Source organism: Dunckerocampus dactyliophorus, chromosome 13 (genome assembly GCF_027744805.1).
Source record: "Dunckerocampus dactyliophorus isolate RoL2022-P2 chromosome 13, RoL_Ddac_1.1, whole genome shotgun sequence".
Lineage (NCBI taxonomy): Eukaryota > Metazoa > Chordata > Actinopteri > Syngnathiformes > Syngnathidae > Dunckerocampus > Dunckerocampus dactyliophorus.
Window position 1 is genome coordinate 6,227,030 of NC_072831.1, and position 14,405 is coordinate 6,241,434.

Sequence of the window (14,405 nt, forward strand, 5' to 3'; positions counted from 1 at the left end):
TGTCAGGAGATGATGCTGTGCATTGGATGATGCTGGTTGTCCATGATGGAAAGGAGCCTCCTCAGTGTCCTTTGCTCTGCCACCGATGTCAGGTTGTCCAGCTCAGTCCCAATGACAGAACCTGCCTTCCTCACCAGTTTATCCAGGCATGTGGCGTCCTTCTTGAGGCTGCTCACACAGCACATTCGTGCATACAGGAGGGCACTAGCTACTAAAGTCTGGTAGAAAATCTGCAGCAGCTTCTTGCATACTGTACATTGAAGGACGCCAGCCTTCTGAGGAAGTACAGATGGTTCTGCCCTTTCCTGCACATGTTGGCAGTCCAGTACAGTTTATAATCCAGAAGCACTACCAGTTTTGTTTGTTTTAAAGAAGGAAAAACATGTAAATGTCAGGATCAGGTCTTGGACCGTATGCAAAAGCAGTCCTTTGCTGCATCAACCATACGGCTAAACTCCATGGAATCCTCGGTCCCAGGACACTGACAATCTGTCTCCTCCATGGGTACCCACTTGGTTGTGACCCCGTCTGATCATGCCACACTTTTTCACAATGATGAGCCTAGTTTATGAGGGGTTCATAAAACTGGTCCCAACTCGCAACTTTGGGCATATTCGCATTGTATCGTACTATATATAGACAATATACCGTATTGGTACTTGTCCCAATCGAACTGTGCCAGGGTCCATTTCACCACGAACACCCAGCATGTTTGACTAGTGTGAGCGCACTGATCCATGTCCGTGCTCGGCACACTTCACCTTCTCTGGCATGACTCACAGAGGTAGTCTAGGGCCCGGCACAATTCCATGCACATGCACGCACACAACATAGTGGAGTCACAAAATGACTGTTGGACAGATCGCTCCTCACAAGTTCTGAATAACAGACAATTCATAACTGACTCCAAAGTCAAACCCAGAGCTCGCTCAATCACAACGATGTTTGTGTGCGGAACGCATGACCACAAGAAATGAATGACAGCGGCCAGCAGCTCAAAGTCAGACTGCAAACAATCCACAATGTGATGGAAATTGCAGTAATACAGAAGAATAAAAGTGATGGGACACGTACGTGGACGGTGGCTCGAATGCTCTGTGTGAGCACAGGCCAGTGATGAATTGATTCCATTGGGGGAAGATTCCATATAAAGGGAAGAGGGCGAGGGGTGCAAATCTAGCAACAGTCTAAAGACAAATTTAGCAGAGGTTTGCATGATTAAAAGTATCAGTGATATTGTATAATATTACCATACAAACCTTAACAATGTCCTTCATGGTGTTGTTGGAATAGTCCACAGCAAGCAGGTAATAGGGCTTGGGCTGAAGCTCGATTACTTTGTGAATCACACTTCAATGAAAATAGTATTATATTAAAGTGAGACATTTAATTACTTCAACATTCACACACATCAGAATGCAATACTCAGCCATTGGGCACAGCGTTGTTCAGTATATAGGATTAAGAAAAAAAATAGAAAAGGGCATGGATGTGATTGATTGGGAAAAAGCCAATAGAGCCAGTCTCTAAAAGCAATGTACAGTTGTGGTCCTTGGTTTGCATGTGCTCACCGTGGAAATTGAATTTTAGTTCATAATAACATGGGATGTATTTGAATGGATCCCAAATGGCCTTCAAGGGGGCTCGGCCCCCACTGACTCCACCTTAACTTGAGCCGTGCTCTCCTCACTTCCTCTCACAGTCCAAAAATATGCATATTATGTCAACTGACAACTCAAATGTACTTGTTGAGTGCACGTGAGTGCATTTCTAAATGCAACTCCACATCTCTTCATGCGCAGATATCGAAGAAAGCATTTCCGAGTGTTCTTGTATCCCACCTTGCAAGGTCACGGATGTGAATTGTGGGAACAATGTTGTTGCCCTCTCCAAAGACAGGTATTTCTTTTTCTTGTCCCAGCCATGACATCTATAAATCCAGAATTAAATTGAGTTAAAAACTTACTCACATTTTTGTCCAGTATTGCCAGTGCTTGTCCATACAGTAATTTAACAGGTTTTAGGGTAGTTTGATATGTTGCTGTCCAACATGACAGAAAGTATCTCATGCAAGAAAGTATCATAGCATGTAAATGTGTTTTTACAGCTTTAGGAGAAAGTGATTTTCTGATCTTTATGAGCTCCTTTTTTTTTTTTTTTTTTTTTTTATACACAAAACTTCAATTTGTGTTGAGAGTGACTTTATTTCTTCAACAGTTTGAATCATTTAACCTATACTAGTATGTTGGGGTACATCATTTTGGAGTGTTTTTCATTAAAATACCAGTGTTGTGCAGTCAGGGGAGGCAAAAAATGAAAAATGATAACATAATAAAGCCGATAGCCGATATTTTGTCCATTGACCTGTATTATAAATGATTATCTGTATGATTCCATTAGTTTTTCACATTTTCTTCAGTAAAAATCGCTGAATTTGCACATTACCTGATCAAATACAGTGCGCAAGCGCAGCCTACTCACTTAGTGAGTGCGCTGAGTTGGATCATGGCGCTTGTCAGTTTCTGTTTGTCAGCGTGTCGCCAATAATATAATATAATATAATATAATAATATAATGTTGCAGCAACATTTATTAAACACCATGACTTTCTGCAGCCCGTATAATGTCTTTAAAATAAGTTTGACACCATTATTCTCACTAATTGGACAATAAAATACAGAGAAATGTCATACAGGAGGTGCTTGCAGTACTCGTGTCATCCTTAGCGGGTGGGTGCTTAAGGTGCTTGTCACTGCTGTCCTTTCATAGAGAGGAAAAGACAGCGTTTGGTGTTTTTTTGACAGCTGGAGAGCAGCAAGTCAGATCCATCAAAGATATTTTTATGCTCTGCTGAATGAATGAATGGATTTGGTTGCCAAGATGGAGGATTACATACCTAAGCTCACCAGGAGGTGATAAGACTTTTACAACTAAGTATCAGAGCTTTTCCTGGAGAAGTATAGGTTGCATGCACTCATTATACTACATATATAAATAAAAGGTAAGAAGTCAGGATGTCTGATATTAGCTTTTTTGCCGATAACCGATATGTCGATATTGTCCATCTCTCAATTTCCAAATTTGATATCAACCGATACCGATATGTGCAACATCACATATCATGTCATGGTGCCGCCTACCTCGACTCCTGTCTCGTTGTGAATCGCATCTCCACCTTTGGTGACCCTCGCCGTGGGTAAAAATGTCGACTGACAACAGAGACAAAGAGACCGTGCCGGAGCCGCTACAAGCTAATGAGTTAGCTAACGACGGTGCTATCAAGCATATCAAGCCCAGTTCCGACTGCGAGGAATAACACAGGACGTGGCAAATTATTTCCACGTACTGGCACCGCTGGATGCCTCGATGACGGCAAGTACGGGAGCCCACAGGCCTATATACAGCAGTTTTTTATTAGCGGTTTTCATTATAGTGAAAAATCCAATACCGATATCAACTGATATTACATTTTCATGCTAATATCGGGCCGATAATATCGGTGGGCGGATATGATCAGCAATCCCTAGTAAGAACGCATATGTTTTACGTTAATAATAAAAAAATAAAAGTGAAACTTAAGTTTATGTACAATTGAGTAGTTAAGCTTGTGTGAGTGAGAGCAATGTATCCATTGTGGGTCTCTCAGTATTTTTCTATTGGTTACCTGTGAGTGTTGAGCAACTCTAGCTGTGCTATGTGAAACGCAATTAGACAGAAAATGCACTGAGCTATTAGACTGAATCTAAAAGTGTCATGATAATAGTTTAACAGGAGCAAAACCAAAAGTGATGCATTTATATATAAATAGGCAGTTCAAGGAATCTAACAAGAAGCCACAAACTCTCACCCTGAAAAAGAGATGAAGAACCTGCTCTCCCATTCCGTACTGAAGACCCGACACCACAATATACGTGGAAAACGATGATCTCTCCTAAAAGGAAAGTGACAATAGTGAGAAGGACAATCAAGCAGTGGTTTGCTATTTGCAATGGATATAAAACACACCCATCCTCAAATAGGTCGGGAGGTTATAAAAAAAGCTTCTTTTTTAAAAATTAATCACCAGAAATTTTAGAAACCAGCATCATCCAATGCACAGCATCATCTCCCGACAGAAGACCAGTTTCAGTGGCAGATTACTATCACTGCCCCGCTCATAAAAAAGACTGAGCAGATCATTCCTCTCCCATGCGGCTTTTCAACACAACAGAGGGGGAGCAACAAAAACACACACAGGACTGGACTTATTACCTTATTATTATTATTATTATGTATTATTATTATTTATTCTGTATGTATTATTGCGCTACCAATTTGACGTGATCGGTTCCATATATATATATTTATTTATTTTTACCCTCTTTTCTTACTTTTCTTATCGCTCATGTCTTGCCTTGGTTGTTCTGTTTTGTGATAAAGTTCTTCTGATATATGTGCATAGCTACTTTCTTGTAGATGGATAGATCTATCTTTTCTAGCTACCTACCTACCCGACTCTACATGTTTGGAGTAGGCAGAGAAATGCTGAATCAGAGTCCGACACCACCATCTCTACTTTCAAACATGGAGTTGGAAACATTCTGCTTTGGGACTGGCCACAATTTCTCCTGAGATGTGTGCAACCCTGGCGGCCAACGGCGAGAAACAACGTCTAAGCTTATCATCAAGGGTTCTCTACCAAGTTCTAAGCCACTTTCCTTTAGTTTCAAATACTAATCAATGAAATACAAACTGATTTAATAACTTTCGTTGAATGTTATTTTTTCCTGGATTTTGTTTACATTCTGTCGCTCTTTGTTACAATAACCCTACCATAAAATGATGGACTGTTCATACATTTGTAAGGGGGTAGACTTCCAGAATCATTAAATACTTATTTTCCCCACTGCGTCTGTGTAGGCTCTCAGTCGTACAGGAGTTGTTCATCGAGGAAAAGGCTTCTTGAGACGTCATCTGTACTTCTGTGTAGAAGGTGTCAGACGTTTCGCTCCTCATCCGAAGAGCTTCGTCAGCAAACTAATAAGTGCTGGTAGCTTAGGCCTTAAATACAGTAAGAGTGGGCGAAATTGGTGTGCCAACACCCTCCTCCTATTGGTTCGTTACACTAAGCCTGGGCGGAGCAGTGGTATAATCCTATCCTGTTATTCACACCTACGATAAAAGGGAAGTGTCGCTCCCTGAATTGGGTATGAACGACTCTGATACTGGCTTGTTAGCATCTATTGTTCTGGCTCGGCCCTGCCTTCACCTCATTTGCAAGACTAAGAGCTGTGGGTTTTGGTCTCAGTAACCTGCTGAACACAGGGTCCAAATTAAACCTCAAACCACCATTGCGATTCAATGATGGGTTCTGTTGTTTGACAAAAATAGCTTCCTTTGCTCCTCTTTCAAACCATCTGTTTTCTTTGGCCAAAATCTTAACCTCGCTGTCCTGAAAAGAGTGATTGGTAGCTTTCAGGTGTAGATGTACTGCTGATTGAGGACCACTAGCATTGTCCCTGCGATGTTGATAAAGCCTTTTTTGGAGCATTTGCTTAGTTTCCCCAATGTAGTGCTCTTTGCATTCCTCATCTTTACAGTGGATGGAATAGACCACATTGCTCTGTTTCTGGTTTGGAGCCTTGTCTTTAGGATGCACTAATTTTTGTCTCAGGGTATTTACTGGTTTGAAATAGGTAGGAATTTTGTGTTGCCATAAGATCCTCTGGAGTTTTTCGGAGACCCCCGCTACATAAGGGACTACCACTCCTCTCCTTTTTGCTTCTGTGGGCTTTTGGGTTTCTTTCCCTACTCTCTTCTTTTGACAAATGTCAATTTCGCCCACTCTTACTGTATTTAAGGCCTAAGCTACCAGCACTTATTAGTTTGCTGACGAAGCTCTTCGGATGAGGAGCGAAACGTCCGACACCTTCTACACAGAAGTACAGATGACGTCTCAAGAAGCCTTTTCCTCGATATTTTCCCCACTGTACATGGTGATGGAGCTGTTCACAATGCATTTATCACATTCAGCCTGAGGGAAAGTGTCCTGCCCAGGCCAAATAAAGTAAGCTGATAAGCATAGCACATTGTGGTTTTGTATGTCTGCACTGTCATTACAAAAATGACCAAACAGATCCTGTAAGACGGAATTTCAAAACATACAGTCCTGCCCAGTTTGGCCACCAGTTTCTCCAGTTCAATGTGTTGTTTGAAGTTTGGATGGGCTTGTCTTCTTCGAAAGTCATCATCGGTAAAAGGGAGCTCCAGCTCACCCTATGACAGAAAATAAAAGGGAAGTTTAAAAAGTAAATACAGCATTACGGCAGCATGTTTATTTTAGTACAGGAATGGTCGTCCCATGACTTGTGGCTGTCCCTTCAGCGCTATTTGATTTTTTTAGTTTCAGAAGGTTGACACAGAAGAATACTGCGTTGCAAAGCTTTCTTTCTGGTTCTTTGGACCCTGTTGCTGTTGGAGAATAAGTCAGTGATCACACAATTTAAAAGGTTTTAAAGTACACTCCTTGCCAAAATGTTAAGACCAGTTTAAAAATTGCAAGAATTTACATTTTGTACTGTTCGATCTTAAGGAGCTTCTAAGTAGAGCTTCAAAAGGCAAAAATAAGCAATGGGAGTGAGACAAATGTTTTGAGTAAACAATGACAAACACATAGGCTGTTTATCAGCTGATCAAAAGCTTAAGACCACAGCCTTTAAAAGACAACGACTGGATGGCTGGCCGGCGGCGGCGGTGGAGGACACCGGGTTTACCTGCTGGAACGCCATCAAGCTGTTCTCACATCCCAAATCTCCTTAAAAGCATGCTGCATGCTGCATGCTGCATGCTGCATGCGAAACACCAGTTTGTTTGTGCCTGTGCTCTTGGCCTTATGATTGCTATGTTATTTCAAAGTCTGTTCCACGTGCTCCTTGCCTCCTGTGACGCCGTCTGCTCATCAGTGAGTTGTTGCCTTTTTCCACGGTGCCTTTTTGTTTTACTACTTTAGTTGCACCGTTCTACCTCAGTTGGACACAGAACTTTTTGCTATTCCTTTGTTACTTGGTTCTTGCTTTACGAAATTAAAGATATTATTTTTGACCTGGATTGTGTCTGGCTCTGCATATTGGGATCTCTACCTGACTGCACGTAACACACTTAATCTCTGTGATCAGTATCGGCCGGTTTCACTCATGGATGATCGGTATCGACAGCATAAAAACCTGATCGGAGCATCCATATTATTTTTCCATATTTATATTAAATATTTATATTATTACATTTCAAAATGTAACTAGCACTTGACTGACATTTGTAAATGTAAAGATTTTAATTTTCATCGAGAGATCGAGAAAGCTTTCTGTTCGGGTTATCGTGTGTAGCTGCTCTATTGGAGTCCCGAACTCAATACAGAGGCCCGAAAATGAGTATAATAGGTTCCCTTTAAATGTGAAAAATGCAATCACTCCCTCCCCAGGTGCTGTATACTAAATGCTTACAGAAATGACTGCCTCACTGCATGCCCAAGTCATCACTGTAGAGACGAGGATAAACATCTTTGGTCCAGTAAAACTTGATATTTTATTGTGGAGGGCTGCGAACACACAAAACAGAAAACATCTCTTTAACATTTTGTATATACAGTGGAGGAAGTAATTATTTGATCCCCTGCTGATATTATAACTTTACACCCTTATGAAGACATGAACAGTCCAAAATTGTTCAGGTTTTAACAGAGAGACATGGGACATAACTAAAAATTGCAGAAAAAGTTTTTATACATTTATACATTTTTATTTATCTGACCCCGACAGATGAGTTATGTGTTATGAAACACACTAATTAGTCCTGTCCCTTTAGGAAAGTAGTCATCCCTCACCACTTTGCGCTTTGAATTTCACTGCTTTTGTCACGCTTTGCTTGTCGCTCTGCTGCCGCCTGTCTGCCATTTGTCCGCAGTGCACCTCAGCCGGCGTGGGCGGAGACGCCGGAGCGCACCTGCGGGCAATCAGCAATCTGGACTCCTCTTAAGCAAGGCAGCAGCATCTGTTCAGTGCCAGATTGTACTTCCTGACCTCCTGTTCCTTGCTCCCGCTCAGTCCGGCTCCATTACCCTTACCCTGCTTTCTGGCCTGTTACCTGTGCTTATACTTACCTGCTCTGTACTACCTTAGTGTTTCCTGTTGGTTTGCCTTCAGTGTTTTTTGTTACTACTTCTAGTTTTTTCCTGACAGCCTTCTGCTGTCAGTGTTTTTTGTTTCTTACCCGTAGTGGATTTTCCTTTGTTTGTACTTTGCCTGTTTGGACACTTTTTGTTATTAAACCTTATTTTTGTATTTCGAAGTTGCCCTAGTCTTGCGTTGGGATCCTATTTTCCTGCTGTGGCATCCGCCACTCATGACAGAACAATCTGGCCAAAATGGATCCCGCAGACATGGAGCACTTCCGCTCGGCCCTGGCACATCAAGGCCAATTAGTCGGTGGCCACGAGAAGACACTCCAAGGCATCATGGAGGCCATATCGGTTCTATCTGCTGGCATGGACGCTTTAAACCTACGACTTGCCAGCACCTCCTCTCACCCGCCACCAGAGGTCGGTACGTCCCCACACGCCTTAGACGCACCTAATGGCGCAGCTGCACACGCACCTGTATCTCATCAGCCGAGAGAGCCTAATATCCCTCACCCCGCTCGCTTCTCTGGAGATTCGGACTCTTGCAAACAGTTTCTACACCAGTGTTCCCTCGTGTTTGACCAGCAACCCACCACGTATTCATCGGACCAATCTAAGGTAGCATTCATAATGAGTTTACTCTCGGGTAGAGCCGCTACGTGGGCTATGGTTGCGAGCACATCTATGCCTGCCATACGCACCTCCTTACCTATGTTCCTGGAAGAAATCAGACGAGTTTTTCATCATCCCATTCGGGGAATGGAAGCAGCAAGCCAACTACTCGACATGAAGCAGAAAGGACACCCGGTGGCAGATTTTTCTATTGATTTCCGAGTGCTTGCTGTAGAGAGTGGGTATCCCGATACCGTTCTCCGAAGTATTTTTCGCAAAGCACTCGATGTACACATTAAAGATGAGCTGGTAGCTAAGGACAACACTACTTCCCTCAACGGCCTTATCAATTTAGCCATCGAGTTAGAGAACCGCATAAAGGAGAGGGTGAGAGAGTACACCAAGGAGGGATACTACGGCAGGGTGTCGATTCCTACGAGGATACCATTACCATCTCCTGAGGGACAGACGCTCGAACCAGGGATCGGAGACGCCGTGGCCGTACTACCAGAGGTTCCTATGCAACTTGGGGGACGACGCCTCGCCGCCGAGGAAAGAGCACGTCGTCGCAAGCTGGACCTCTGCCTCTACTGTGGAGATCCGGGGCATCGACTCCTCCAATGCCCCATTCGACCACATCGTCACCAGGGATCGACTTCTGGATCAGCAGCGGAGTTAAAGCCAAGATCCAGGAGCAACCAACCGGCTACGGAGGACCATCCAGCCATGGGGAGCTGTGAGTACCTCCAGGATTCAGCCACTACAGCGGAGGAGGTTCCCTTCAAGAGACTTCAAATTAAGGGAGTAATTATAAAGAAAGATAGAAGTATTGACATAGCCGCCCTTATTGACTCGGGCGCCGATGACTGTTTCTTGGACACTACGTTTGTTCTCAAATATATCAGTATGATTAAGTTACCTGCTAAGAAGGAGGTCTGGTCTTTGGATAGGCGCTTCCTGGCGGTCATTACACACCAAACCGAACCGCTTATCCTTCATCTCTCTGGTAACCACTCCGAGACCATCCGTTTTTACGTCATGCCCTCCCAGTCCGCACCACTAGTGCTGGGGTTAACCTGGCTTAAGCTTCACAACCCACTCATAGATTGGAACAAATTGCACGTCTCCAGTTGGAGCCCGTTTTGTCACGCTAATTGTCTCCGTTCAGCTCGATCCAATGTTCCCTCTTCCATATCCCCAGAGGAAGTTATAGATCTTACAGGAATTCCTAGCGAATACCATGACTTAAAGCAAGTGTTCAGCAAGGACCGTGCGCAAACACTTCCCCCTCATCGACCATACGACTGTGCCATAGAATTACTCCCTAACGCCACCTTTCCTAGCGCCAAATTGTATAACATCTCCGCTCCAGAACAAAAAGCCCTCAAAGAGTACATTTCCTCTTCCCTAGCAGCCGGTCTTATTCGACCCTCTTCCTCGCCACTTGGGGCGGGCTTTTTCTTTGTTGCCAAGAAGGACAAATCTCTACGGCCCTGTATCGATTACCGGGGGCTCAATAGCATTACTGTCCGCAATAGTTACTCCTTGCCACTTATGGATTCCGCCTTTTCCGCTTTACACTCTGCACGCATTTTCTCAAAATTAGATCTCTGCAACGCCTATCATCTGGTACGCATTAAGGATGGAGATGAGTGGAAGACCGCGTTTAACACACCGCTGGGGCATTTCGAATATCTGGTGATGCCTTTCGGTCTCACGAACGCCCCGGCGGTGTTCCAAAACCTCATTAACGATGTTCTCAGCGACATGATAAATCAATTCTATTTCGTATATTTGGATGACATACTTATCTTTTCCAGGAATCTTCAAGACCACACCACTCATGTCCGACTAGTTCTCCAGCGTTTAATGGAGAATAGGCTCTACGTAAAGGCAGAGAAGTGCGACTTTCACGCCACTTCGGTGCCATTTCTGGGGTACATTGTGGAGAAGGGTCAACTGCGTGCCGATCCCGCCAAGATCCAGGCGGTGGTCGAGTGGCCTACTCCTAAATCAAGGAAGCACTTGCAGAGGTTCCTCGGGTTCGCCAACTTCTACAGGCGATTTATACGTAATTTCAGCAGTAAAGCAGGACCTCTGACTAGGCTTACATCACCTAAAGTTCCGTTTGTATGGACCCCAGAGGCTAATTCTGCGTTTAACACACTCAAGACCTTGTTTACATCCGCTCCGGTTCTGGTACATCCTGATCCTAATTTACAATTTTCTGTTGAGGTAGACTCTTCTGATACGGGAGTGGGAGCCGTGCTGTCCCAGCGGTCCCCGGTCGACCAGAGGCTGCATCCCTGCGCCTTCTTCTCGCGTCGCCTCACACAGGCTGAAGGGAACTACGATGTGGGCAACAGGGAGCTGTTGGCCATCGTTCTCGCGCTGCGGGAGTGGCGGCATTGGCTGGAGGGCGCAGCCCATCCTTTCATAATGATTACCGACCACAAGAATTTATCCTACATCAGAACCGCCCAGAGATTCAATGCCAGACAAGCCTGTTGGTCACTGTTCCTAAGACGCTTCAATTTCTCCATCACCTACAGACCTGGTTCATGCAATATTAAACCTGACGCCCTGTCCAGAGTCTTCAGTTCCACGGAGGAGGGAACAGCACCGGAAACCATCATAGCTGTGGCCCGGGTGTTCGGCGCTGTTCGGTGGGAGGTGGAGAAGAAGGTTTCGGAGGCAACTAAAGGGGAGGAGTCTCCAGAGGGTTGTCCTGCTGGTAAATTGTTTGTTCCAGAGACACTGAGATCGGACGTATTGCAGTGGGGTCACGCATCCAGAGTTACCTGTCACCCAGGAACCAGACGAACTCAACTGGCATTGGCGGAGAGGTTTTGGTGGCCTTCCATGGCGGCAGATGTGAAGGAGTTCGTCGCGGCCTGCTCTGTCTGCACCAGAAATAAGTCGTCGAATCGACCTCCGGCGGGTCTGTTATAACCGCTGCCCATCCCGACCCGTCCCTGGTCACATATAGCTTTGGACTTTGTTACTGGACTACCTGCTTCCAGAGGAAATACCACAATTCTGAACATTGTTGACCGGTTTTCCAAGATGGCACATTTCATAGCGTTACCTGGACTACCTACTTCACTGGACACAGCTCGACTCTTGGTGAGACATGTCTTCCACATCCACGGCATTCCACTCAACATTGTTTCCGACAGAGGGCCCCAATTCACTTCCAAGGTCTGGAAGTCCTTCTGCAAGATGCTCGGGGCATCAGTGAGCTTATCATCCGGTCACCATCCACAGACAAACGGCCAGACAGAGCGGGCCAACCAGGACCTCGAGGCTGCCTTACGCTGCGTCTGCCACCGACACCCGTCATCCTGGTCCATCCACCTCCCCTGGGTGGAGTACGCACATAACACCCTTGTCAGCTCGGCCACAGGTATGTCACCCTTTAAAGTCGCCTCTCAGGAGGCGGAAGTGTCGGTACCATCGGTCCAGATCCACCTTCGCCGCGCCCGAAGAGTATGGCGAGAGACAGTAGCCGTGCTGAACCGCACGGCGGAGCGTAATCGATGCCTGGCCGACCGCCACAGAATTCCGGCACCCGCCTACCAGGTCGGTCAGGAAGTTTGGCTGTCATCCAGGGACTTACCACTGGCCGGAACCAGCCGGAAGCTTGCACCCAGATTTGTGGGACCATACCCAATTGACTCCATCATCAGCCCCTCCTCCGTCAGACTTAAACTACCACCAGCACTCAAGGTACACCCGGTATTCCATGTATCCTGCCTCAAGCCTGTGTCCTCCAGTCACCTGTGCCCCCCGGTCGAGTCGCCTCCTCCGCCGCACCTGATCGATGGCCATCCAGCGTACACAGTGAAGGCTATCTTGGACTCCCGAAGGAGGGGCAGAGGATTCCAGTACCTGGTCGACTGGGAGGGTTACGGCCCTGAGGAGCGTTCTTGGGTCTCCCGCTCCCTTATCTTGGACCCGTCACTCATAAGCGACTTCCACCATCTCCATCCTAACAAGCCAGGTAAGCCGCCAGGAGGCGTCTTATGAGGGGGGGACATACTGTCACGCTTTGCTTGTCGCTCTGCTGCCGCCTGTCTGCCATTTGTCCGCAGTGCACCTCAGCCGGCGTGGGCGGAGACGCCGGAGCGCACCTGCGGGCAATCAGCAATCTGGACTCCTCTTAAGCAAGGCTGACGTTCTGTTCAGTGCCAGATTGTACTTCCTGACCTCCTGTTCCTTGCTCCCGCTCAGTCCGGCTCCATTACCCTTACCCTGCTTTCTGGCCTGTTACCTGTGCTTATACTTACCTGCTCTGTACTACCTTAGTGTTTCCTGTTGGTTTGCCTTCAGTGTTTTTTGTGACTACTTCTAGTTTTTTCCTGACAGCCTTCTGCTGTCAGTGTTTTTTGTTTCTTACCCGTAGTGGATTTTCCTTTGTTTGTACTTTGCCTGTTTGGACACTTTTTGTTATTAAACCTTATTTTTGTATTTCGAAGTTGCCCTAGTCTTGCGTTGGGATCCTATTTTCCTGCTGTGGCATCCGCCACTCATGACAGCTTTACTCTTGCACGTTTCTTCAAAATACATCAATTAATAACTTATTGATGTTTTGTGGTTGAAAATATAGGCACATTTAAGCAAATTGTATATATTCTTGGCCTAAATTAAGCATTTTCAAGCATACAAATTGCTAAATGAATGAAAATACACATTCAGATGACACATCCTACACTGGTCACTTGGTGTCAGTGATGTCACTGTAACGGCGGGTGTATTGTGTGGTTCTGAGCTGTTCAAAGTGTGGACTATAGTGGGCAGTGACGTTCTGCATGCGGGGTTAGAGCTAGCTTTCAGGAAATAAGTCCAGAGAAGACGAGCACGAGGAAGTGTTGAAGTGTTCATGCTGCGTTTTGAGCATCTGCCTGTAAGACAAAGTGCCTTGTGTCTATTTCAAATAAAAAGGCTGGCTAATTCACAGCCATCCTGACGTATCATTCAGCCGCCATTACATTACACTGACGAGACGATAGCCACCGAAGGTAGTACACTGTCAAGAAAAAAACAAGAAGGAACTCTCTCTCAATGCTAACATGTGAGTATGTTATGTTTTATTTATGTCTAACATGTCTTATTTTCTGTAAATATGTCTAATATATTGGGTGATACAAGTGTAGAGGTGACTATAGGGGTGTTAATTCACGTCGTTTTCTATGTTCAAACTACGAAAATATTCCATTTATAAATAAGGAATCCTACTTTGCCGAAATTCATTTGTCACGGTTGGGTCTGATAAACGAGGCGTGACAGTACTCCTAATCTTAACTCAGTATGGAGATAAAATACACCTGTCACAGAAATAGTCTCTTCCAGGCTCAACCGAACAGCTGTTAGAGGACCTCAGGGACAAGATTGTAGACCTTCAAAAAACTGGAATGGACTGCAAGCAAGAAGCTTGGCAACAAAGACACCACTGTCATGGGTGGAATAGTCCGAAAATTGAAGAAATACAAGATAACAGTTGATACGATTTGTTAGACGATTATTTTGCATGTTTCTGTCTTTTCTGATGTGGATAAGTTGAAGAAAATGCATGGATGGATGGATGATTATATCAAGCCATCATAAAGAATGATGGCTGGTACGTTGCAAAATCTCACTC

At 45.1% G+C, this 14,405-nt stretch overlaps 1 protein-coding gene across 3 annotated transcripts in view; it reads right to left on the minus strand.

Annotated features, from left to right (window-relative positions):
* ak7b (adenylate kinase 7b) overlaps positions 1–14,405 on the minus strand; it is a 37,792-nt gene that overhangs the window by 18,627 nt on the left and 4,760 nt on the right. For all 3 annotated transcript variants that reach the window (XM_054796022.1, XM_054796023.1, XM_054796020.1), the window contains exons 4-8: positions 7,479–7,573; positions 6,145–6,255; positions 3,848–3,931; positions 1,842–1,930; positions 1,260–1,350 (exon numbers count right to left, since the gene is read on the minus strand). In XM_054796022.1, coding sequence (XP_054651997.1) covers positions 1,260–1,350; positions 1,842–1,930; positions 3,848–3,931; positions 6,145–6,255; positions 7,479–7,573 — 470 coding nt within the window. The remainder of the gene's footprint in view (positions 1–1,259; positions 1,351–1,841; positions 1,931–3,847; positions 3,932–6,144; positions 6,256–7,478; positions 7,574–14,405) is intronic.